This window comes from Pinus tabuliformis, chromosome 8, assembly GCF_031772625.1.
Source record: "Pinus tabuliformis cultivar Carrire ecotype Pingquan chromosome 8, CPIR1, whole genome shotgun sequence".
Lineage (NCBI taxonomy): Eukaryota > Viridiplantae > Streptophyta > Pinopsida > Pinales > Pinaceae > Pinus > Pinus tabuliformis.
In genome coordinates this window covers 1,773,355,848-1,773,382,911 of record NC_142294.1, presented here as the reverse complement: position 1 = coordinate 1,773,382,911, position 27,064 = coordinate 1,773,355,848, and the positions used below count along the sequence as shown (strand labels likewise).

Below are 27,064 nucleotides of genomic sequence, written 5' to 3'. Positions count from 1 at the left end.
CAATGTTCTAGCTTAAAAAGATGCTTCCACAAAGGGTTGGAACCATCCGACAAGGTTGGAGATAAAATTCTACATGCTTCTAATTTTTCGTTTAATAAAGAGACATAACCTTAATAACACATTATGTAGAATATAAATATGCGAATACAACTTTTATTGTGTCCACTACATAAATTCTATGAAGTGTTGAAGTGTGGACGAAACTATAGGAAAATGGCTTTCATTATGTGAGCCACAGGGTGCGAAAGAAAGCTATGCGAAGGTGGCTTTCATTGTGTCAGATATGGAGGTGTGGACGTGCAAATAAATGTAGATTGAGGAAATGAAGGAATTCTCGAACAAAAAAATTAAATATATTATAGAAATGTGACATTTGGAATGCATAAATATTGATAAAGCTTCAATTGTGCACACTGCGAGAATCATGTGGAGTGCGGAAGTACAAACAAAGCTATGTGAATATGCATTTCATTATGTGAGATAAAAAGGTGCAGTGAAAGCTATGCGAAGGTAGCTTTCATTATTCGGGATTGAGGTGTAGACATGGAAATAATAGTAGATTGTGGAAATATGGTTGTGGAGATGCAGAGATGAAGATAAAGTTTTTATTGTATGCACTATGGAAATTTTGTGAAATATATAAATGCGGATGAAACTATGCGAAGATGAATTTCATTATGCAAAATACGAATATATGATGAAAATCTCTATGAAAATGACTTTCATTACGCAAGATTGAGGTAACAACATGAAAATAACGTTAGATTGTGAAATGTGTCGTTCTTAACAACAAAATGCAAAACCTACATCAAGCAACATAGCCTAAATCAATTAATAATAAACTCACGAACCATGCTAAATCGTAACTATTAATCTTATTCATATGGCAACCATCTCTTATGAAAAATACATAAATTCATAAATGTACCTACTTTTCTTTAGAAAACATGACACATTTTTAGTTATGCCCATGAACCATTCTATGTTACCCCTATGAAACAAAATAAAACCGTGGAAACTAGAAAGATATTTTCACAACAATGAAAGTAACGTCATCAACATCGGTCTCAAATAATGGTTAGTTATAATAGGTGTTTATACCTCAAACAAATGATAAAAATAATTATGAAAGAGGTGTTGTCGGAAATGTGATTTCATAAAATGTGTTGTTATGAAATGTGATTTCATAAAATTATATAGAGGTACAATATAAATTAGTTGTGAAGAACTTATATAAAAGAGAAAATAAAATTTAATAAACATATAAATTTAGGTAGTAAAATTTTGATAATATATTAAAGAAACATTTTTAGTATTAAGTATTGATATTTTTATTATTCTGAGTTTAAGATTATAATATTTGTACAAAATTTATTACAAAATTTCATATTCTTTTTAGAGAAATGTAGATATATAATATTTTCAATATAATTACTAATTACCATGGACATGTTTACCATTGTTATATGTGTCAGTATCATTAATGAATTGTGCTATTATCACATTAATCACTATATTTTCTTTTCATGTATTTTTTTTTACTATGAAATTTTCTTTTCTAAATTTTGTTAAAAATAAAACAATTTCTATATTGAAAATAATTCACTTCATTGTATGTCCAAGCATATTAATCACTTATTAAAAAGAAAAGAGAAGACAAACTCTGCTCTAACTTGTCTACATGACTAGTTTTGTAAACACTTATGCACATTTATATTCAATATGGAAATTTTTAAGAGTTATTTTACCTTTGTCAGTCAATAACATAACTTACAAAGTGGTATTTAATGGAAATATGCTTCATATTATCACAATAAGATGGATAATGTATAAATGATAAGCATTTTGAATATCACGAAATACATTCACCTTTCCCTACACTTGATCCTTGAACCAAATTATTTTTTTGCATACATGTGAAATAGAAATATATTCTTCCTTAGCAGTGAATAATGTGACTATTTCTTGAGGTTTTGGCTTTCAACAAATAAATCATACTTTAGGAGTAATAATATGACATGAACTATATCATTTTTTTCCAAATCACCTATAAAAAATGAATTAACATAACCTCAAATTAAATCATTGTAACCATTATAGGTGACACTTACCTGTTCCTTTAATCCAATGTGAAGATTTTATTTTTGAGGCATATTATGCTTGGTTAGTAAGGCATTTTGATGTGGTGAAGGTAGTGGCATTGTTGTAGAAGTACTTCTACTAGTAAAAGTGTTGAGAAAAGTAGGGCATGAAGATAGGGTACTTATTCAATTTGATTTCTCTTTTTATTCTCGACATTTTTTTGTGATTTATATTAGGACATTATCATCATTGTTTATTTTTGTATATCATCAAGACAAATGCTAATAAGAAGATCACAATGCAAACATAAGAACACCATATTTAGGCTACTATCCAGGCCCAAAACCTCTCCTAGAGAGGAAAACCCACAAAAATATCTTCTTATAAAATTTCAATGAAGACTTCCAAGACCTTGACTTTGACCCAAAACAAACCTTCCAAGGGATGAGCCAGTAAGATTTCAAACAATACTTCTGCAAAACCTGGACTAAGGAAACCCTAGATTCTCCTCCAAAACCTCATACGTGTGGGAAAGAGAAACAAACATTTTCTTCCTTAATCCATTTGCTTCTCTTCAAATAACTTCGTTGGCTTCTAAGAGAATTTATCTCTACTTAACTTCTCGAGAAGACTACGATAGAAACATAAATATATTGATTGATTGATGTCTCACAAATTAGGTGAGGCTCCTCTTTATATAGCCTTTCAATAGAGAGAATTAGGCCTCCTAGGGCTGACATGAAGAGAGTTGGCTAACTCATCCCTTAGAGGCTTCTAGACATCATATTTTACAATAATAATTTTCCTTATTTATTACATGAGCCCTCCAAGGGCTAGGGCATCATGACCTTGACCTTTTGACTTGTCAACAAGACCGTTAGAGCACTCAATGGGTGCTTTGACCTAGGACTACAACACGATGGGCAAGAAACACATTTTAATAATAATATTTTTTGTTTTACAAATAATTTTTTCTTTTCTTTTTCTTTTGATAAGTACACGAATAATTACATCAAGTCATGACTCAAGTACAACTATGAAGACCGATACTAGGTACATTTCAACACAAAGGTATGACATGATGTCGATAGGTATATTAGATAAGGAAGCACCTGTTGCATTGATAAGATTTCAAGAAGTAGGGATTGTGCAATCCTCTCCATACTCTAGGCAAGCCATAGGAGTCAATATCTAGGGATTGTATGGTAATGGCTATGAATTTGTGCTTTTTGATTAGTTCTCTAATATATCCATTTTAGCACCCTACAAGAAAAGTATCATAATAGGAACCATTATTAAGAACTTCTTTGAGCATGTTTGGCTCCATTTTGGGTTGCCACAAACTATCATTTCATATTTGGTGTGAAAATTGAATAAAGACCATTCGTTAAGGTCAAACCATACTTAAAATTTCCTTGCTAAGAAACTTGTCTAAAAAGAGAAGAATATTGACAACAACATTAGCAAGAAAGAAAATTATTAATTAATAATAACCATGGAAAGGGAATAAGTGAACAATGAGAACATTATTTTATATGGAAATAATATTGATAATAAGGATATGAATCATGAAGGAAAACCACTATTGAAGGTGGAACTACATTGACACCCTCTTTACCAAGAAAGTAGAATATCAAGATCAACATTACCAAGAAAGAAGATGACATAATGAATGATATTTATGGAACAAGACATTAACGATAAATTATGCAATAACATACTATCCAAAATTAATAATTACAACAAATTTGAGAAGATATGACATGCAAGGAATCAAAGGAAAGGGAATATCAATGATTAACCTTGAAAGTAAAATATGGATGGATTATAATCATAAATGACACAAAATACAAATAAAATAATTAAATCCTATGAGTAGGTTTCATCATATCTAAATTCCCCAACTAAAAGGTAAGGTCTTTTAAAGGAGAAGATATGTTTGAATCTAAGAAGGATCATATATATAGTGCTAAATTTATATGTAGATCAATCTAATATGAGGTGCATACACACAATGACAAACAATATGTATATATGTGTTAATATATTCATTTCTATAAACATGATTTGGTTATATGGATGTATTTGGGTAGTTTTGAGGGTGCAAACTAGCTATTTGACATTTTGAGCTTTTGATGGGTTCGATGATACAATTTTGGGTAAGTCTATAATATTTTAGTGTTTAAAACTTGTTTTAGAATGCATAAATAGATTAAGCATTGCGAATATCTTTTAAGGTACTTCAATTGTCTAGATTAAATAACTCAATCTTATGATTCCAACAAATTTAAACCCATATTTTAAATAAAAACTCAAAAAAAATATACTCAAGAATAAAACAAAACATTAAAAATTAAAATAGGCAATTTTAGAGGAAATTTTCCAAATCAATACAAAGTTTTATATATCTCATCTTTATTAAGTATGGGGAGTTGTCTTTTAACCATCATAAATAGTGTATATGGTCTATACAATCTAATTGGTTATCATCAATAGCGTATATGCCGTATACAATCTAGTTGATTATAAACATATAATATGGAAACTCAGGTTTTTTACTATTAGTTAAATGTAAAAGTTAATCAAAAACTTTATATCAAATCATTAATGTAATAATAATAAAAAGGTTTTTATATCAAATCATTAATGTAATAATAATAAAAATATTATCAATAATTATTAGTTTTATATTAAAACCTATAACATATTAGCGAGCCGTGTTGATAAGAGTCTTGGCCATGTCTGCACGTATATAACCGTTTCAAGTAAATCATATTTAAATCCCTAGCGTAAATCGATGCCTTTAGTAATGGATAGATCATTGTGAGATTTACTATGTTGTTAATATCTTAATGGTGGTTTTCCTATTTCTTAACAATTAGAGTAAGAGAGTTGAACTCAATTCAACTAGATTCAGAAATTGAAGTCAATTCAAATGTTGATTTTGAAATTTATATTTGAAAATATTTTTTACTAAAACAAATTTGATTGTTGAAGCTTTCTAAGACTTACTTTATATTCAATTACATATATATAAACAAATTTAATTACTTAAGTTTTCCAAAACCTACTTTGTATTGGATTATATATATATATATATATATATATATCTATATATATATATATATATATATATATATATATATATATATATATATATATATGTTTTGTTTACATTTTAGAAATTTTTCAAAATAAAAAGAAAAATAATATTAATTCACAATTGAGAAAAGAATCAGGAATTATGTGATGCTGTAAGGTACACAAATATGTGAAGATGGTTATTTTTTTTATTTAGGTTTTTTTTCAGTGACTGACGTGAATGTTAAAGACGTTAATGTTAAAGATAGGCAATTACTCAGACATGTAGAGTTGTTTAAATTTAGAGAGTCATTTAAGTTGAATGAGTTTGAGTTAAGTTTTATTTTGGGTAAAGTCGAATTTAGAGTATCTCGTATCTGAAAGTTATTTTAAATGAAATGTTAGTCAAAAAGTTTAAATACTTCTTATAGAATTCATTGTAATCATCAAGTTTTTGTGTGATCAATAGAAAAGTGCCAACTCATGTTATTGTGTATGTGAAATTAATGTACATTTTCCCTCTGTTTTTCCAAAATATTAATATAAGAGTAAGAATTAGAAGATCCAAAGAGCTAGTAAAACCATCGCAGGTTGTAGGCGTCCATTGCAAATTGTGTAGTGTAAAACGTGTGCTGATTTAACTCAAACTTATGTTTTAAAAATCACGGGTTGTAAGCGTCCATCGCAAGTTGTTGTTGGAATTTAATTCCAACTGCAACATAAACAGCTGGATAGAAATCTGATTTGCTGTAGATATTCCAGACTGTTGGATGCCTCAAAGTCGTGCTTGATATTTTGCACATTAATATGCATTAAATTTTCAGCATTAAATTCCCCTGCAACAACCGACTTCATTTCTTCAAAAGGCATCACCGCTTGCTGCATTCAATACACAGATAAGCTTTAGAAGATATTTTTATTATTTTATTGTTTAAAGTCAGATATGTTTTAACATATAAATGTAATGAACAACAGTTCTGTTTCATGTTAGAAGAATGATAGAGAGTTTTTCTTGTAACGCACAACAGTGCTGAAACTGTAATTTTCAGATAGTGAAAAATCAGTTTGTGGAACTGAAGCATTCTTGCTGTAATCCCTCTGTCAAGAGGAAGATTCTCTTTGGCATAATCTCTTGTGAAAATCCCTCTATGCGAGGAAGACGAATTTGTATCAGTTGGTTTACTGTTTATAAATAGAACTTTTATTTGCGCGTTGCTGTTACACCGTAACCAGAAAATAGTCTTGACGTCAAAACAGAGTGTTGCTGATACACGAGTTTCAACATTGTTGAAACACCGTTGCTGATACACTGCAAACAGCAACTGATGAAACTGCGTTGCTGAAACACCAGTTTCATCGTTGCTGAAACACCGTATTCTGCAAACGATTTTTATTTCCACTGTGTTAAAACAGAGTATTGTTGTGTTTTTCAGTTTTGTTTAGAATTATCAGAAATTCCAACATGGTATCAGAGCTGGTCTAGGCACTCAGTGAGTCAAAAACAGAGTTTGTTTTTCACTGTTGGAGTTGTAAGAAGCTTATTGAGCAGATTTTTCTCTAGCAGAGAAATTTTTTTGCTTGTTTTTATTTATACAGTCAGTATCTCTTCTTTATTTATACAGGTTAAGATGGCAGATGCTGGAACAGCTTTGACAAATTCCCAACTGCCACAGTTTAATGGGAAAAATCACAGTTATTGGTCCATAAAAATGAAAGCATTGTTTGCTTCTCAAGGAATATGGGAGCTGGTTGAAACTGGCTATGCTGAACCTGTAGATGCAACAGCGTTGGCTGCTTTGACAGTAGCAGAAAGAGACCAGTTGAAGAGAGATAGGAAGAAGGATGCCAAAGCTCTCTTTTTCCTCTTCCAATCAGTACATGAAAGTGTTTTTCCACGGATTGCAACAGCAACAAAATCCAAGGAGGCATGGGATATTCTGAGAACTACCTATCAAGGCATGGAGAAGGTGAAGACTGCAAAGTTGCAGATGTTGAGGAGAGACTTTGAAACACTCAGCATGAAGGAATCTGATACAATAGATTCATTCTTCACTCAGGTTATTGGGTTGATAACCCAGATAAGATCTCATGGTGAGATTCTTGAAGAAAGAAGGATTGTAGAGAAGATCTTGAGAATTTTACCCTCAAGGTTTGAATCTATTGTGGTAGCAATAGAAGAAACAAAGGATCTCTCACAGTTCACAGTAGATGAACTGAGTGCTTCTCTTATGTATCATGAACACAGACTGAGTAGAGGAACAGATTCCTCTTTTGAGCAAGCATTCAAGACTCAGATGTCTTTTGGCTAAGGAAAAGGTCGAGGCAGAGCAAATAACAGAGGTCGTGGAAGAAGCCAAAAGAAAGGCAGAAATAATCCTGCAAGCACAAGCGGAAGGAGCTGCAATCAGAACCAAAATGAAGGTTAAAGCAAACATCAAGCTCATGGACAAAGGTATGACAAATCCCAAGTCCAATGTCATTATTGTAAGAAATATGGGCACTACGCCAATGAATGTAGGAAAAAACAAAATGACATGAATAGTAGGCAGGATGCTAATTTTGCAAATGAAGAAGATAAGAATCCAAAGATTGTGCTGTTAACATGTAACATAGCACAAGACAAACAAGAAGATTTTTGGTTCTTAGACTCAGGTTGTAGTAATCACATGATTGGAAATATTGAAATGTTTGCCAATCTGGATGAAAATGTGAAATCTGAGGTAACAATAGGAATTGATAGTAAGATATCTATCAAGGGTAAGGGCAGAGTCAGTATCCGAGCAAGAAATGGAGAACAGATGATTATGCCAGAGGTATACTATGTACATGGTCTGAAATGTAATCTTTTGAGCATTGGACAGCTCATTAACAAAGGTTACAATGTGTTCTTCAAAGATGATATGTGTACAATCAGAGACATACCTCCAAGTAAGAAGATCATTGCATAGGTGTATATGACCAGCAATAGAATGTTTCCTCTCAAACTCAGGGCAGATTTGAAGGAAGGGAGAACTATTGCAGCTGTAACAGAAGAAGTCTTTCAGGAACAAGTGAAAGATGAGAATTGGTTGTGGCACTTGAGATTTGGACATCTCAATTTCAGAGGCTTGAATCTGTTGCATAGAAAGGGAATGGTAAAGGGATTGCCATTGATTGAGAAACCAGACAACCTTTGTGAAGGCTGCATCTTGGGCAAGCAACACAAAGAAAGCTTTCTAGCAGGAAAGAGTATAAGGGCAAAAGCACCCTTGGAAATTGTTCACTCTGATGTGTGTGGACCGATGCAAATACCATCATTTGCTGGAAATAAATATGTTTTGACTTTCATTGATGATTACACCAGAAAGACATGGGTGTATATGCTGAAACAGAAGAGTGAAGTGTTTGAGAAATTCCGCCACTTCAAAACTCTTGTTGAGAAGCAGTGTGGGCATTATATCAAAGTGCTCAGAACAGATAGAGGAGGAAAGTACATCTCCAAAGACTTTCTGCGTTTTTGCAGAGATAATGGCATACAAAAGCAATTCACCGGGAGGTATACACCTCAGCAAAACGGTGTTGCCGAAAGGAAGAATAGGACCATTCTTGACATGGTTAGAAGTATGCTGAAGGCAAAACACTTGCCACATGAGTATTGGGTAGAAGCTATCATTTGCGCAGTTTACATCTTTAATAGATGCCCAACTAAAGCTGTCATGAACAAAATACCAGAAGAAGCATGGAGTGGTCAAAAGCAAACTGTCACTCACATGAGAGTATTCAGTTGTGTAGCGTATGTACATGTACCGGATTAGCTAAGGAAGAAGCTTGATAGTAAGGGGGAGAAGTGTGTCTTTATTGGCTATTGTGATGAGTCAAAAGCATACAAACTCTATAATTCATCCACCAAGAAATTAATAGTAAGCAGAGATGTGCAAGTTATTGAAGATGAAGCTTGGGATGGAAGCTTAGAGAAGACAGTGAATGTGAAGACAATTATGTCTCACGAAGAAGAAGAGGAAGGGACAACAGCAAATAATCCTTCCTTGGTGGCTCCTCCTCCACCACAGCAAGTACAACAAACCACACCACAAGCTGAAATTCGAAGAGACTTGAGAAGTCAAGGAAGTGCTTCTCCAAGCACACCACAGGGATTAGCAATACCCTCAAATTTGGATGGAACTCCAAGCACACCAAGAAGACCAAGATTCAGAAATCTGAATGAGATCTATGAACAAGGAGAGGTAAGTAACAATACCGGTCTGAATTCATTATTTGCTTTGTATTGTCATGTTGATGACCCAGTTCATTTTGAAGATGCTCTAAATGAAGATAAATGGATTGAAGCAATGAATGAAGAAATTGGTGCAATGGAGAAGAGTAAAACATGGGAGTTAGTGGACCTCCCTGAAGGCAAAGATGCCATTGGAGTTAAGTGGGTCTATAAGACTAAAAGAAATGTTGAAGGCAAGATTGACAGGTACAAAGAAAGACTTTTTGTGAAAGGCTACAAGCAGCGACAAGGCAAAGACTATGATGAAACCTTTGCACCAGTAGCAAGGATGGAAACAGTCAGAACAATGTTGTCTATTGCAACACAACACAAATGGAAGATTTATCATATGGATGTTAAATCTGCATTCCTGAATGGAGTGTTAAAAGAAGAGGTTTATGTTGAACAACCTCCAGGCTATGAAGTTGAAGGCCAAGAGCATAAAGTCTGCAAACTAAAGAAGGCTCTTTATGGGCTGAAGCAATCTCCAAGAGCATGGTACAGTAGAATAGATGCTTATCTAATTGAGAATGGGTTTGATAAGTGTGATGGTGAACCCACACTCTACATAAAGGAGAATGACGGTAAGATTCTTATTGTTGTTTTATGTGTAGATGATTTGATTTTTACTAGCAATGATGCTTCTCTCATTGCTGATTTTAAAGCAGTCATGAAAAGTGAATTTGAAATGACTGAATTGGGTTTCTTAAGATATTTTCTTGGAATTGAAGTAGACCAAAGTGAAAATGGTGTTTTCATTTCTCAAGTTAAATATGTAGAAGCAGTGTTGAAGAGATTTAACATGCAGAACAGCAAGGCAGCTATGACTCCAACTGTAATGGGGTTGAAATTGACCAAAGAAGACAGCAGCAAGGATTTTGATCCGAAATTATACAAGAGCATAGTTGGCAGCCTTATGTACTTGACTGCAACTACGCTGGACATTATGCACGCTGTGAGTTTAATCTCCAGATTTACAGAAAGACCGAAAGAGACTCATTGGCAGGCAACCAAGAGGATTCTAAGGTATGTGAATGGAACGAAGGGGTTTGGTATTTTATACTCCTCTCCTGAAAGTTTCATGTTGACAGGTTACACTGACAATGATTGGGCTGGAAGTGTTGATGATAGGAAAAGCACATTGGGATATGTGTTTCATATGGGTTCGGGAGCCATCTCATGGGCTTCCAAGAAGCAACCAGTTGTGTCTTTGTCAACAGCAGAGGCAGAGTATGTGGCAGCAACAGCAGGAGCATGCCAAGCAGTGTGGCTGAGAAGAGTTCTCAGAGATTTGTGTCATGAACAAGAAAAGGGCACAACCATTTACTGTGACAATAGCTCGGTAATAGCATTGTCTAAAAACTCTGTTTTTCATAAAAGGACAAAGCACATAGACACCAAATTTCACTTCATACGTGAATTGGTTAATAATGATGAGATTGTTTTGCAGCACTGCAGAACAGAGGATCAGTTCGCTGACATCTTGACAAAACCATTAGGAAAGAAAATTTTTGATCATTTCAGGAAATGCCTGGGTATTCAGAAAAACCCAGCAGTTGAAATTAAGGGAGAGTGTTGGAATTTAATTCCAACTGCAACATAAACAGCTGGACATAAATCTGATTTGCTGTAGATATTCCAGACTGTTGGATGCCTCAAAGTCGTGCTTGATATTTTTCACATTAATATGCATTAAATTTTCCGCATTAAATTCCCTTGCAACAACCGACTTCATTTCTTCAAAAGGCATCACCGCTTGCTACATTCAATACGCAGATAAGCTTTAGAAGATATTTTTATTATTTTATTGTTTAAAGTTAGATATGTTTTAACATATAAATGTAATGAATAGCAGTTCTGTTTCATGTTAGAAGAATGATAGAGAGTTTTTCTTGTAATGCACAACAGTGCTGAAACTGTAACTTTCAGATAGTGAAAAATCGGTTTGTGGAATTGAAGCGTTCCTTCTGTAATCCCTCTATCAAGAGGAAGATGCTCTTTAGCATAATCTCTTGTGAAAATCCCTCTATGCGAGGAAGACGAATTTGTATCAGTTGGTTTACTGTTTATAAATAGAACTTTTATTTGCGCGTTGCTGTTACACCGTAACCAGAAAATAGTCTTGACGTCAAAACAGAGTGTTGCTGATACACGAGTTTCAGCATTGCTGAAACACCGTTGCTGATACACTGCAAACATCAACTGACGAAACTGCGTTGCTGAAACACCAGTTTCAGCATTGCTGAAACACCAGTTTCAGCATTGCTGAAACACCGTATTCCGCAAATGATTCTTATTTCCCCTGTGTTTAAATAGAGTGTTGTTGTGTTTTTCAGTTTTGTTTAGAATTATCAGAAATTCCAACAGTTGTGTAGTATAAAAGGTGTGCTTATTTAACTCAAACTTACGTCTTTCCAACTCATAGCAGTTCCACCTTGAAAAAAGTGCATTGAATTAAAAACTCATGGCTGCTCTGCCCTATTGAAAGGTGCGATGAGCCCATGAACAAGTAAAATGGGCAAGGTCAAAGTCTATTTACATGAATTCAAAAGGTTGAAAACTTTTGAATTTGAAGTGTTATCGGGTGTTTGTTTTTCTCTTTTCGGTCCATATTAAAATCCTTTTCAAAATATGCGTGCCATCTCCATTAAAAGGTTTTAATGAAATCAAGAGTTTATGTTTTATAAAAAGGTTTATTAAAGTGATTTATAAAGATATATTAAAAGTCGTTATTTAAGTTTTTTTTTTAAATAATTTTTGATAAAGAGTTTTTTTTAAAAAGATTTAAAACGGTTAATAAAGGTTTTTATAGAAAAATGGATTTTATTATTTGAAGAAGATTTTTTTTAAAGATGGTTTTATTTCGCTTCTATTTGCAGTTTCTACTATTTACAACGAAGGATTATGATGTGTGGGTTATTAATATGAAGACCACGTTGAAGACTCATGATGTTTGGGAGGATGTCCAGTTTGGGTTTCTGGAACCTAAAGATGAAGCAGTTGTATGAGCACTCACTAACGCAGAGAAGAAGCAATTGAGGAAAGATGAAAAGAAGAATGCACAAGCATGGAAACTTATCTAGTAAGGAGTGGACACAACAATGTTCTAGAAAATTATGTTAATGTATTGAGCAAAGTCAACATGAGAAAATTTGGCAACGAGCTATAAAGGTGTAGCCAAAGACCATACTGTTAAGTTGCAAAATACTAGGAGAGATTTTGAAACTATGCAGATGAAGGAAACAAAGGACATCAATTTATTCATTTTATTGTTGTGAACCAGTTAAGGATTTATGGTGATGAAAAATAAGATCAAATAGTGGTTGAGAAGGTCCTCAGATCTTTTTCTACCAAGTTTGATGCTATAGTAGCAACCATGAAGAAGCCAAGGATTTGAAATGCTGACAATTGATGAATTGATGGGTTCACTCATATTCCATGAGGTGGGGATAGACAAAAATAAGGATTCCATATTAGAAACAACTTTTAAAATTCAGGTTTCTATCTCAAGAGACACATGTCGAAGCAGAGGTAGATCAAGAGGCAGAGGATGAGGTAGAAGACATGGTGGTCAGAGAAATGAAAGAGAAGAGAAGGAACAAGAAAGTGGAAGTAATAGTAGAAGCGTCAATAATAATCAAAGAGTCGAAAAATCCAGGGTGATATGTTATTATTGCAATAAATTTGTCACTATGTCCATGATTGCATGAAGAAGATAGTCGATCAATGAAAGAAAAGAGCTAATGTAACTGTAGATAATATTGACTCCATGTTCCTAGCTTGCCATACTATGCATGAATATTTTGATAATGTGTGGCTATTAGATAGTGGTTGCAGTAACCACATAACAGGCAACAATAATTTGGCTGAAAACCTAGATCAATCTGTTAAGACAAAGGTAAAATTGGGCACTAAAAAGATTGTGGATGTAGATGGGAAAGGAGTTGTCAACATTCTAACCAAGCAGGGGGAGCCAAAGAAAATCTCAAAGGTATATTATGTCCCTTGTCTCAAACATAATCTGATAAGTGTTGTTCAGTTGATGCAGAAAGGACACAAATTTACTTTTGAGGGACAAGAGTGTGTTATAAATGAAAAGCCTCGAAATAATTAGCTGATAGCCAAGGTGCATATGACGAGGAACATACTCTTTCCTCTAATCATGAATTATAGTGATCAAGTCATTTCTCTTACGGTTGCATGTTCTAATGATTACTGATTACGTAACTTTTGGTTTTGACACTTGCACTTCTATGGTTTAATATTGTTGTAGCAAAAACAGATGGTTAGAGGATTACCTCCCATCAAAGAACCTTCTAGCACTTGTGAGTGTTGCATCTTTGGAAACTAACATCATGAGAGTTTTCCAAAAGGAGTTTCATACAGAGCAAAGCATCCACTAGAGATGGCTCATAGAAACCTCTATGGAGCTATGAGGATGCAATCGATTGGCGGAAGTTGTTACTTCCTCGCTTTCATTAATGATTCGAGCAGAAAGACATGTGTTTACTTCCTAAAGCAAAATTTTGAAACTTTTGCAAAGTTCAAAGAGTTCAAAGCCATAGCAGAGAACTAGAGTGATCGTCAGGTCAAGGTGTTGAGGTTAGATCATGGTGGAGAATGTAACTCAAAGGAATTCCATGCTTACTGCAAACAACATGGAATCAGAAGACAATTTACAACTAGATACACACCATAGTAGAATGATGTAGTAGAGAGAAAGAACAGGGTAATTATGAACATGGCCAGGAGCATGTTGAAAGGAAGAAACTTGTCTAATGAATATTGGGTAGAAGTATTTTCATGTATTGTTTATGTGATAAACAAATATCCCACAAAGAGTGTGATGAACAACAAAGTACCCAAAGAAGCACGATCATGAATGTCTTGCATTTTATCTCATCTTAGAGTGTTTGGATGTGTAGCCTATGCAAATGCACCTAAAGAGCTAAGAGGCAAGTTGGATGATAAAAGTGAAAAATGCATATTTATTGGTTATAATGAGAAATCAAGAGCTTACAAATTGTATAACCCTGTCACCAAGAAGACCATAATCAACAAAGATGTTGTTTTCAAAGAACAAGAGTCATGGAATGGGATTGTAGACAAAACAAATGATGCAAAAGTACCATTGATGGAAGAAGATGATGTAATTGAAAAGGAGTAACAAGAATCACAAGAGAAGACACCAATCAAAGTCACACAAGCAAGGACTCCAAGATACTCTAAACAACATGGATCTTCAAGCATATCAACATATTGAAATTCCCCTAGCAATCAGTCCGGTGATGAATCAAGCAATGGTAAGATAAAAATGGGAAGTCCGAAAGATACTTATGATGATTTGGATGTTAGTTCAAATTTTGCATTGTTGTCTTTTCAACCTTCATCGTTTGAAGAATAAATCAAAGATGAAAATTGGGTGCAATTTATGGTTGAAGAAATAAAATCTATTGAAAAGAATGATACATGGGATTTGGATGATTTTTGAAAGGATAAATCCTCATTGGTGTGAAATGGGTGTACAAGACAAAGTTGAATGAGAAAGGCGAAATTGATAGATCTAAAGCAAGACTTGTAGCAAAAGGGTTCTCACAACAACCGATTATATACTTTGGAGAAACATTTTCTCCATTATCCATATTGGACACTGTAAGAGTAGTCTTAGCCACAACATCTCAAAACTAGTGGAAAATGTATCAGAGGGATGTGATATTTAACCTTCTTGAATGGAATTCTATATGAAGAAATCTATATGCAAAAGCCTCTAGGTTATGATGTTGAAGGTCAAGAAAATAAAGTTTACATGTTGAATAAAGCACTCTATGGACTCAACAAGAACTAAGAGCCTAGTATAGAAAAATTCATAGTTACATGATCAAGAATGGATTTTGCAGAAGTAACATTGAACCTACCTTATACACAAATGTAAATGGGCATGGGAATATTTTTATTGTTTGTTTGTATGTGGATGACATTATTTATACGAGTGATCTTGAAATAGATGAATTTAAGGCAACAATGAAGAAAGAATTTGAGATGACATATCTGGGTCTTTTGAAAAAAATTCTTGGCATAAAAGTTGAGCAATCGGAAAAAGGGATATTTATTTTTCAAAATAAACATGCTAAATATTTGCTGAAAAGATTCAAAATGGAAAATTGTAAACCGGCTCCTACACCACTTGCAACAAGTACGAAGTTAAGTAAGGATTATGAAGGATCAAATGCCAATCCAACTCTATTCAAAATATTGGTTGGAAGCCTCATGTATCTCACAACTACAAGAACAAATAGTATGCAAGGAGTTAGTTTGATTTCTGTTTTATGGAGTCTCCAAAAGACTCACATTGGAGAGTAGGAAATACAATTCTAAGATACATAGCAAGAACTACATATTGTGGAATAATGTATGCAAGCATAGAGAAGAAGGATTTAGTTGGATACACTGACAATGATTTTGCAGGAAGTTTGGATGATAGGAAGAGCACTTCTGGTTATGTGTTCCATCTTGGTTTAGATGTGATATCGTGGGTATCTAAGAAGAAACCTATTATGAAACTTTCATCAACAGAAGAAAAATATGTAACAGTGACATCAACAACATGCCAAGCAGTTTGGTTAAGAAGCTTTTTGTATGGAATCAAGGAGAAACAAAAAGGATCAAAAAAATTCTATTGTGACAACACCTCAGCCATTGCACTATCCAAACATAGTGTTATTCATCAAAAGAGAAAGAATATTGATACTAGATATCATTTCATTAGAGAAATTGTGAGCAATGAAGAAGTTTAATTGAAGCATTGTAAATCAAGTGATCAATTGGCCCATATATTCCCTAATATATTAACAAAAGGTGTATTTGAGTTACATAGAGGAAACTTGGGTGTTGTAAGCCTAGTTGAGACTTAGACCAATAGGAATGTTTGATTTGTCATGAGTCATGTCTTAGTTTAGTGGTCATAATTAAGGGGGAGTGTTAAATATGGCTAATTACTCCCATATGCAGAGTTGTCTAAATTTAGAGAGTCAGTTAACTGAGTCAAGTTGTGTTAGTTTGAGCTAAGCCTTATTTTGGGTAAAGTCAAATTTAGAGTGTGTGTGCATTTTGAAGTTATTTCGAGTGAGTCGCTAGTCGAAAAGTTTAAATACCCCTCATCGGGTTCATTGTAATCATTAAGTTTTTGTGTGATCAATAGAAGAGTCAGAACTCATGTTATTGTGTGTGTGTTAAATTTTTGTGCCTTTGCCTCCTCTGTTTTTCCAATAATTGAAACTGCAAACTGTTAGAATTTGTATGAGCGATAGAGAGTTTCCAAGATAATTTCGGACTACTAGTGTGTATTGCTCAATTGTGATTTTTAGATATTAAAATTGCAGACTATTAAAATTTGTACGAGTGATAGATAGTTACAAAGATAATTTGGGACCATCGATCAGTATTGCTCAATTATGATTTCCAGATGTTAAAATTGCAGACTGTTAGAATTTGTACGAGTGATAGAGAGTTCCCAACATAGGTTGGGACTGCAGGTCGATATTGCTCAATTGGGATTTCTAGAATTGGTTATGGGTGAGAACTTTCATGCATCAATAATGATGTAAAAATCCATAATTAATGTACTTCAAATTTTCATAGATGTTTTGGTGATCTAATCAAAATTCAGCAAAGATAAGGTATGATGGAAATAAATTTGATCATATTTAAAATGTATTATACATTTAAATTATTTTAGATTCCGAAATATTTCAAAATCTTATACCCAAAGTCAAATGGTTAACTTTTTTTATACCAGTTGATATCTGATTTATTTAGAATTTGACATAAAAATGGCCATCAAATATGCACATCATCAAAATTTTCTTCCTTTGGATTCTAATATGCACATTATCAATTTTTCCTATAGCAAAGGCTAAGCTCTCAAAAGCATGTTATCAATGATATGCATTCTTATGTGGATTGTAGATCTCAATGATATTCCAAAATATAAAGATAAAAAAGGAGGTCAATTGTTTGATTCTAATTTTCACTACAAAGCGTTATGAGAACTACAACCTTAACTGATATAAAAACCCATGAAATATCTTAATTATGGCCCAAAGGCCTGGGAATGTCTCCAAGAAAAATTGCTTCACATGTGCATGAGTAGATATATGGCCCAATTATCACTTCACCCATACACATCCAAAAGATCAAGTCAAGTTCAATGTGTTATAAAACATTTGAATTATGATGCAAAGGCTGATGAATATCTCTAATCAAAATTGCTTCACATGTGCATGAGTTGATATATGGCCCAATTATCAGTTCACCCATGCGCGTCTAAGAGATCAACTAAAGTTCATCGTATTACAAAACATTGGGTCTAACCAACAAACACTTACTATTACTTGATCCAACATTATCTTACTTACTTCTTATCTTATTTTCTCCAAAGAATTGGATATCTATGCGTATGTTGTTCTCTCTGAAAGTACCATGAAAATAATTTCCCATGAAAGCAGGGTTATCCATACACATAGGACATGACAATATTGTTCGATATATTGTGAAATAAGTCATATTTACACATTTATTATTATTTACTTCTAGTTTATGGTAAACATGCTCGTGTATATACTACAGACAATATATTATATTTGAGAAAGGTCTATTAAACCCCATACAAACCAAGTGGTTTATTGTGTCCTTGCAAATAGGTACTTTCACAACATGGAAAAAATTGTTAAAACACATGAAAATTTATATAATTAATTACTAGCACAACCACATTAGTAAATGTGGTTGATGTAAGCTAATAGGCACATATCATTAATACTCTTATTTAAAAAACTCTTATATCTTCAAGAATTGTTTCCACTAACACTTTAAATGTACAAATAAATACAAATTTGCATTTGGCTATGTTTCAATTAGAACCATGGCTACTTTTCCTTTAGTTATGCTTATCATTCTTGATTGAATGCTTTAGCTCCTATCACTATCCAATTTCAATGTTATACATTCAAGTTTTTGTAATGAACCCCTTAATAGAATAAAGTCTAACTTAAGCTACTAACCAAACAAAAAAACATCCATAATATGCACAAAATATTAATTTGACGACCTAAAATTGAATGAAATTTGTTTGTTTAATCCTTGTTTTCAGATATATGAAAAGCTCTCTTCTCAGATACCCATGTTCAGATTGTTAGTGTCTGAAAACTCCACAAAACCAAAAGACAATGTGTGGATTGCGAATATATTAATTGGAAAATCAAAAGATAGTATTAAGTCTTTACTTCAAAATGATAAATATATAAACTTTCAGTATAAACATATATATATATATATATATATATATATATATATATATATATAATACTGAAGAACTTGGGATTGCGTTAAGGTTGATGAAGAATACAATGATTTGTCTATGGCACCACATTTTGTTTTGAAGGTTCTCTGTTAGCTTTGTGGCAATGATGGCGCCCATGTTGCTAACATTATGGTGATGTTGGTTGGGTAACTACGCTACAAATTTCGAAAAGCTTAGAATCATTCCATCAATTATGGAAGAAACCCACACACATAAGATCCAAAAAAAGAAAAAACTTTTTATTGACTACTACAAAGTTGTTCCAAGAACAACAATCATTCACACTTGCGTGATTGGTCTACAATTTGTTAATCACTCTGCCACGAAGTTAATTAAGCATCATTTTTGAATTCATCATCGAATTAAAATGAAAAGTGAATATGGTAAAGAAAAATATGAGAAAATACCAAATGAAAGTGCCATGTCCATGGCTATTGACAACCAACAAATGTGCACCCAACTTTGTTGCAGCTTCACACATTCTCTAGTTAGCCTTTCCAACCACAACATGTCTCTCTCCCTTCATGCCATATTGATCACAAGCTTCTCTTTTATTACTTAATCGTTACTATTTTTTTACTCCCACTAGTGAAGAGGAACCACAAAGTTGCGCACAGACAATTCGTGACTAATTAATGTCATTAGTTATGTCATTCGTGGTGTGTCAATTAATTGCACCGACCCATCCTGCGAACATAACAAGTTATTATTTATTAAATATGAATTGTGAAATGAAACTGTAACATAAAACATATATATCAACATGAAATCTCATCCCTCCCTATTGTTATTAGACAAAGATATTCACTTAGGAGAAAATCATATCCATTCATTTATTAAAAAATCAAAATTAATAAAGCCTAATTCAAATATAGAGCATGTCTATCGAGGTAAATATATATTTAATACTGAATAATTTGGGATAAGGTTATGGTTGACAAAGAATACAGTGATCCATCCATGGTGCCAAAGAAGTTTTGAAGATTCTCTGTCGACTTTGTGGAAAATATGGCACCCATGTTGCTAATGGTATGGTGATGTTGGGCGATGAACTTCCCTGAACATTTTTAAGAGTTTAGAATCATTTTTTCCACTATGAAAAAACCCACAGACACAAGGTTCATAAAAAAACCTTTTTATTGACTACTACAACAGGGAACAAGAAGTTCCGAGTGGAGTAATCACTCACACTTCCTTTCATTCTTGTGTAAATTGTCAATCACTCTGCCATCAAGTTCATTAAGCATAATTTATGAATTCATCATCGAATTAAAATAAAGAGATAATATGGTAAAGGAAAATATGAGAAAATACCAATTAGAAGTGCCATATCCATGGCTACTGACAGCTAGGAAATGTGCAACCAAATCAGTTGTGGTTTCACACCTTCTCTTCTTAACCCTGCCAATCAGAACATGTCTCTCTCCCTTCACACCTTATCGATCACAAAATTCTCTATTTTTACTCCATTGGTGTTTTTTTTACTCCCATTGGTGAAGAGGAATAACAAAATTGCATATAGATAATTTGTGATTAATCAATGTCTCTATTTTTTTTTGTTCTTTTTGCATCGATTAGTTGCCTTGACCCGACCTACGAACATAAAAGGTTACTATTTATTAAATAGGAATTATTAAATTAAATATTAATGTAAAACATATGGATCGACATTAAATCTTGTCCCTCCCTATTGGTCTTAAACAAAGAATATCGCTTAGGAGAAAATCATATCCATCCATTTATTAAAAATTCAAAATTGTTGAAGCCCTGTTCTATTATAGACCACACATATCAGCGTAATTATATATTAATCAACTTTTAAAAAAATTAAGTGAATAAATATATACATATACTACGAATTTTAAATAAACCATCTTAAATACGTATTAACCTCAGGTCTATCAAGTGTGGAGGGGTATAAAATCTCTCTAAGGTTCAAACCTGTTTTTTTAGTGCAAAACTTGAGGAAATGTTTTCACCTTGAGAGATTTTATACCCCTCATCACTTGATAGATCTGAGGTTAAGATGGATCTATGCTAGTTTAATTCATGCGTGCCCATAGAATATATGTGGAAAATCTAATTGTTATGATCATTTTAAATGTTAAATATGTATAAGATTAATCTAGTCATTTTAATTTTAAATTTTCCCAATTACCTTAGTTTGTTGAGATGATAGGCAATGTTAATAACTTGAATGATGAATATTAATGAAATAAAAATTTTGAATACAAAATGACAATGTAACAGTGTTGAATGATAAAAAATGTGAATAATAAAAACGTAGTCAATTACAGATAGTCTTCATTGTGATCAATCTCAAACTATTTTCTTCTACTATTCTTATTATCACACATGTTAGTTTTTCCATATTTTCATATTGTTCATATGAAAAGGGAGGTTGAAATCATAAACCATTCAAATCTTTAATTCATGCTATTGTAGTAAATTTCATACCTTGTCTCTCTTTCTCTCCAATATTGATAGTATATTTCTCCAAAGTGAATCATTATGACTTATGGAGTGTTAAACCTTGAGTAACTTTCAATGGTAGTTTTTTTCTATTACCTCATTTTAATGCAAAGTGAAGTCATAGTTTATAGTTTGAAGAATAAAACATTTCAGTTATGTGAACATTTTATTTAAGATAAAAATTCAAGTATTTTATTTATGGTTGAATCATTGTAGCATATAAATTAATGCATGTCGTCAATAATTTTGTTGTGCTTACACTAAAATCAATGCACTCTATTAATCTAATTACCTTGAAATTAATGTATACCATACATCTAGTTTCATCAAATTAGAAATCAACATCTGTATTGAAATGAATGCATCTAATTGAAGCGATTAAATAGAATTAGAAATCAACATCTACAGTGAAATGAATGCATCTAATACAATAAATCAAATTGGATTTGAAATCAACATCTACACTGAAATCAATGCATCTAGTGCTAACAATCGAATATAATTAGAAATCAGCATCTACATTGAAATCAATGCATATAGTGAAAGCAATCAAATAGGATGATAAATTATAATCTACACTAAAATCAATGCATATAGTGCAAGCAATCAAATAGGATGATAAATTATCATCTACACTAAAATAAATGCATCTAGTGCAAGCAGTCAAATAGGATTAGAAGTTAGAATCTACACTGAAATCAATGCATATAGTGCAAGCAATGTTCTAGTTCACTTTATCTCCCCCTAAATATATATTTATATCACCCTCCATATTTGTTTACTTTTATCTCTATCTCACCCCACCAAACACACACACACTATATCTGCATATCTATCTATCTCTCCCTCCCTCCATATCTCTATCTCTCTCTTCTTCCCCCTCTCGCCCTTCCATCTATATCTATATTTCACTCCGTCTCTCCTTATTTTTCTCTTTATATCACCCGACAAGCATACACACTCTTTCTCATATCTATCTATGTCTCCCTACGTCTTTCTCTCCCTCTCTCTTAGCCTTCTCTCCATCTCTCTCTCTTCCCCTTCTCTCCCTTTCTCTCCCTTTTTATCTCTCTTCCCTCCTACTCTCTTCTCTCCCTCTCTCTCCATCTCCCTTGTCACTCTGATGAAACAACAGCAGCGTTAGATTTAAATTAAATCTAACTCGATTCTTTATAACTCAACAATCACTCTTTAGTTCTATCGAGACCAAAACCCCCTTTATGAATTTACCAATCCCATCCTTTATATCTTTTTAAAACCATTTAAAATCGCATTCACCACTTTATAAAACAATTCTGATTTAGATATAAGTCTGTTTCATGCATGCGCCGATTAATGCCATTATATAACATATATATGACTGTTTAAGAATGCTCTGACGCGATTAGACAATAGTTCACAACTCCGATCCAATTGATCGGAGATCGGACCATTCCCATGTTTGTGACAACTGCCGATTAGCCTCTGGACCCGATTTTCTATTCAACGCACTTTATAAACTTATCGCATCCGTCTCCATCTCGATGTGATCAGTCGGCGATCGGAGATCGCTCGTCCCACAGTTGTGATGACCGCCGATTAGGCTTCGGACCCGATTTGCTATTCAACACAATTTTATAATTGTATCGCATCCGCCTCCGTTCCAATGTGATCAATCGGCGATCGGAGATCGCTCGTTGCGCAGTTGTGATGACCGCCGATACAGATCCGGACCCGATTTGCTATTTCAAACCCGACTTATAACATTTCGCATCCGTTTCTACCATTAAATGTTCTAATATGGAACACCTTCCCTCGACTGATGCGATGAATTAAAAAATTGATATATTTACTATTCAAATCACCAAAAAGGCCCCGCGAAGTATTTCTTTACCAATTCTCTATACTTACGGGACTTTCTACTTTCGGACTCAACTAAGACTTGTTTGCATTCATCACAGGGATTTTCTACAGTTTATAATAAAAACGCACTGACAGCCACAATTTCAAACAATACATAAAGAAAACAGTATCCAAGCTTCACGGCTCGCTATATAAAAGAAAGATCCCTGTTTACACAAACACAGTCTTCACACAATTCTGAGCTTTCCGCTCCACTCAAAAAACCTCTCACTCTCTACTCACACTCACTCACCACCTCTCTCCTTCAGCCTTTCTCTAATTTATACAAATATGAGAAACTATTCTTCTTAGAATAGATTTCTTCTAGAGTTTCTCAACAAACTGATACCCCCCTATTATTTAGCATTTATCCCTATTTTGGTTCTATTCCACGCAGGGAAAGAAACCAACTCTATTATTATGCCATATTTAATTAAACAACTAACAATTATCCTAAAATAAATATCAAATTTAATAAAATATATTATTTAAACTATTTCCAAGTCCAATTTATTTTTAACTAGCCACAACATGTGACCAAGATGTCACATTGTTGGCTAAGTGCTTGATGCTCCTGCATCAGACTCCCGGGGAAGAAAAATGATCTTGTAGTTGTTTGGAGTTGAACCCCATTCTCTGCAGCTCTGCTGACGTCCTCTACTGGTTCCTCTTTCCACTTGGTCAAATACTGATAATGAGTCTGACTCCTGGTTCTCTTTAGCACTTTCTTTTTCCTTTTTCTTGCTTTGGGCTTTCGTCTGTTATGGCATCTCTTTGTGGTTCTTCTTCTGGCTTTTAGTACAGGTACCATTCTACAATACATGACTAAATCACCTATTTGGAATTCCTTTTTCGGCCTCCTCATATCTGCTCACTGCTTGTCTTTGCTACTGCATTCCTTCCATCTGCTTTTGACATCTCCCTCAAATATGCTTCTAGGAGTTAGCCAATTCACATCTACTTGGATTTTCTTCGGATCCAATTTCAACTCTTCTTTAGGGACTGCATATTTCTTCAAATCTTCATTCTTCACCCTGATGGTGATTTTATATAAGGCTCGAGAATTTGGATTCATGCGCCATTCAACTTCTTTCTTCGGATTGAGCACTATTGGCACAACACATGGATTAAGGCTTCCACTGATTAGCCATTTATCCATCAACTCGTTCACTTGTGTTCCAGCTTCGACATTTTCCTGCATTACCCTGTAGGCTACTTCATTCGATAGACTGATTCTCGATATTAGATCATTATGTTCACTAATACTCCTGATGGGTAACAACTCATCCACAACAATATCAGCACAATCATTCAAGAAATTATGAATTTCTTCAGGTAAATCTTCTAAATTTGTAGAAGTTAAAATTACCTTGGGTTTTCCAACACTAGCAAGATGCATCTCCTTACCCTTCTCATCTTCCTGCAACAGGATCTTCTCATTCATCAATGTAACACTGTTTCCAGGTGCTTCTTTATCAGCTTCAGCTTTCAACGGCAGTAGTGTATGCTTATTCCCATCTTTCTCCAAAGTATAAGTATTTCTTCTGCCATCATGTATGGCATTTCGGTCAAATTTCCAAGGCCTCCCTAGCAATATGTGGCATACATCTATCGGCATTACATCACATAAAATGACATCATTATAAGTACCAATCTGAATTTCAACTTGACATTGTTCAGTTACAAAAATTTGATGCCCCTTTTGAAGCCACGAAACTTTGTAAGGAGTGGGGTGTACTGTTCTCTCCAACTTCAACTTGTCCACCATCTCTGTAGAAACCAGATTGTCAGTACTACCGCTATCAATTACCAATTTGCAACACTTACCCCTTGACTTACACATAGTTCTGAATAAAGTCTTTCTTTGAGCTAGTTCTTTGGCTTCCTTAGCTCCTTCCAGTAATACCCTCTTCAGTAACAGGGATTCTCCGTCTTCTGGTGGTTCCTCTTTAGCTTCAAGTTGACAAATCTCCTCTTTGGCTTCAGCAACATTCACATTGCGCTGGTTTGCTGATCTCTGATGAGGGCAATCCCATTGTATATGTCCCCATTCACCACATATGTAACATCGTACATCTCTTCCTCGCCCTCTGCCTCTGGGCATGAATCTTCCATGGCTAGAATCTCCTCTTTGTGGTGCTCTATTGCTCGCACTCCCTGTCTCATTTTGAGAGTGTTGAATTTCGGATTCAAATATTCTCCCTTCTTTTGCCGGATTCTTACCTCTGTTCCTCTAGTTTTGTTTGCGTACCAGTTTTTCCTCTGCCTTCAAGGCAGCTTGATAGGCATCCTCAACCGACTTCAAATTCAATAAGCTGATCTCATCCTGTATTTCATACCTCAAACCATTAACGTATCTAGCTACTTTCTCCAAATCATCTTCTACATGCCCTGTTCTGATGCTTAACCTGTAAAATTCTTCAGTATATTCTTTAACAGACATTCCTTTCCACTTTAGATTTTGCATCTGCTTAAAAAGATTCAAATGATAGTCTTTAGGCAAAAACTTGGCTTTCAGTTTGCTTACCATTTTATCCCACTGCTTGATCTTAGATTTCCCCTTTCTTGTTCTTGATGTCTGTAATTCGTCCCACCAGATGGCTGCATGGCCCTTCAGTCGATTGACTGCAAACTTTACCTTCTTGTTCTCTTCAACCTCTTCATAATCGAAATACTGATCTATGGATCTGATCCAATCCATAAGCTCTTCAGCATTCAGACTCCCTTCATACATAGGAATGTCCATTTTGGGTTTGCTTCCAACCTTTGCCAGCATCTTGATGAGTTTGACATTGTCATTCTCTTCTTCTGCTTCCACATCTGCATCAGATTCTTCTGAAGAACTCTCAGCTCCATCATCAGGCCCTCTTCTTTGGGCTGCTTCCATTGTTTCCATTCATTCACGCAATCTCCGCATTTCTTCCACCAGAACTACATTTGGTTCTGGTCTCCCTCGACCAATTCCCCTTCTTGGCGGCATTCTCTGCAATACTTCAAAACAGCTTATCTGGCTCTGATACCAAAAATGATGAAACAACAGCAGCGTTAGATTTAAATTAAATCTAACTCGATTCTTTATAACTCAACAATCACTCTTTAGTTCTATCGAGACCAAAACCCCCTTTATGAATTTTCCAATCCCATCCTTTATATCTTTTTAAAACCATTTAAAATCACATTCACCACTTTATAAAACAATTCCGATTTAGATATAAGTCTGTTTCATGCATGCGCTGATTAGTGCCATTATATAACATATATATGACTGTTTAAGAATGCTCTGACGCGATTAGACAATAGTTCACAGCTCCGATCCAATTGATCAGAGATCGGACCATTCCCATGTTTGTGACAACCGCCGATTAGCCTCCAGACCCGATTTGCTATTCAACACACTTTATAAACTTATCGCATCCATCTCCATCCCGATGCGATCAGTCGGTGATCAGAGATCGCTCGTCCCACAGTTGTGATGACTGCCGATTAGGCTTTGGACCCAACTTGATATTCAACACAATTTTATAATTGTATTGCATCCGCCTCCATTCCAATGCGATCAATCGAAAATCGGAGATCGCTCGTCGCGCAGTTGTGATGACCGCCGATACAGATCCGGACCCGATTTGCTATTTCAAACCCAACTTATAACATTTCGCATCCGTTTCTACCATTAAATGTTCCGATATGGAACACCTTCCCTCGGCCGATGCGATGAATTAAAAAATTGATATATTTACTATTCAAATCACCAAAAAGGTTCCGCGAAGTATTTCTTTGCCAGTTCTCTATACTTACGGGACTTTCTACTTGCGGACTCAACTAAGACCTGTTTGCATTCATCACAGGGATTTTTTACAGTTTATAATAAAAACGCACTGACAGCCACAATTTCAAACAATACATAAAGAAAATAGTATCCAAGATTCACGGCTCGCTAT

The 27,064-nt window shown here is 34.2% G+C and overlaps 1 protein-coding gene across 1 annotated transcript; it reads right to left on the bottom strand.

Moving 5' to 3' along the window:
* Positions 1 to 23,997: 23,997 nt before the first annotated feature.
* On the bottom strand, positions 23,998 to 24,969 carry LOC149243260 (uncharacterized). Its single transcript, XM_089371160.1, has one exon. The coding sequence runs from the start codon at positions 24,967 to 24,969 to the stop codon at positions 23,998 to 24,000; it is 972 nt and encodes a 323-aa protein (XP_089227286.1).
* Positions 24,970 to 27,064: the final 2,095 nt, after the last annotated feature.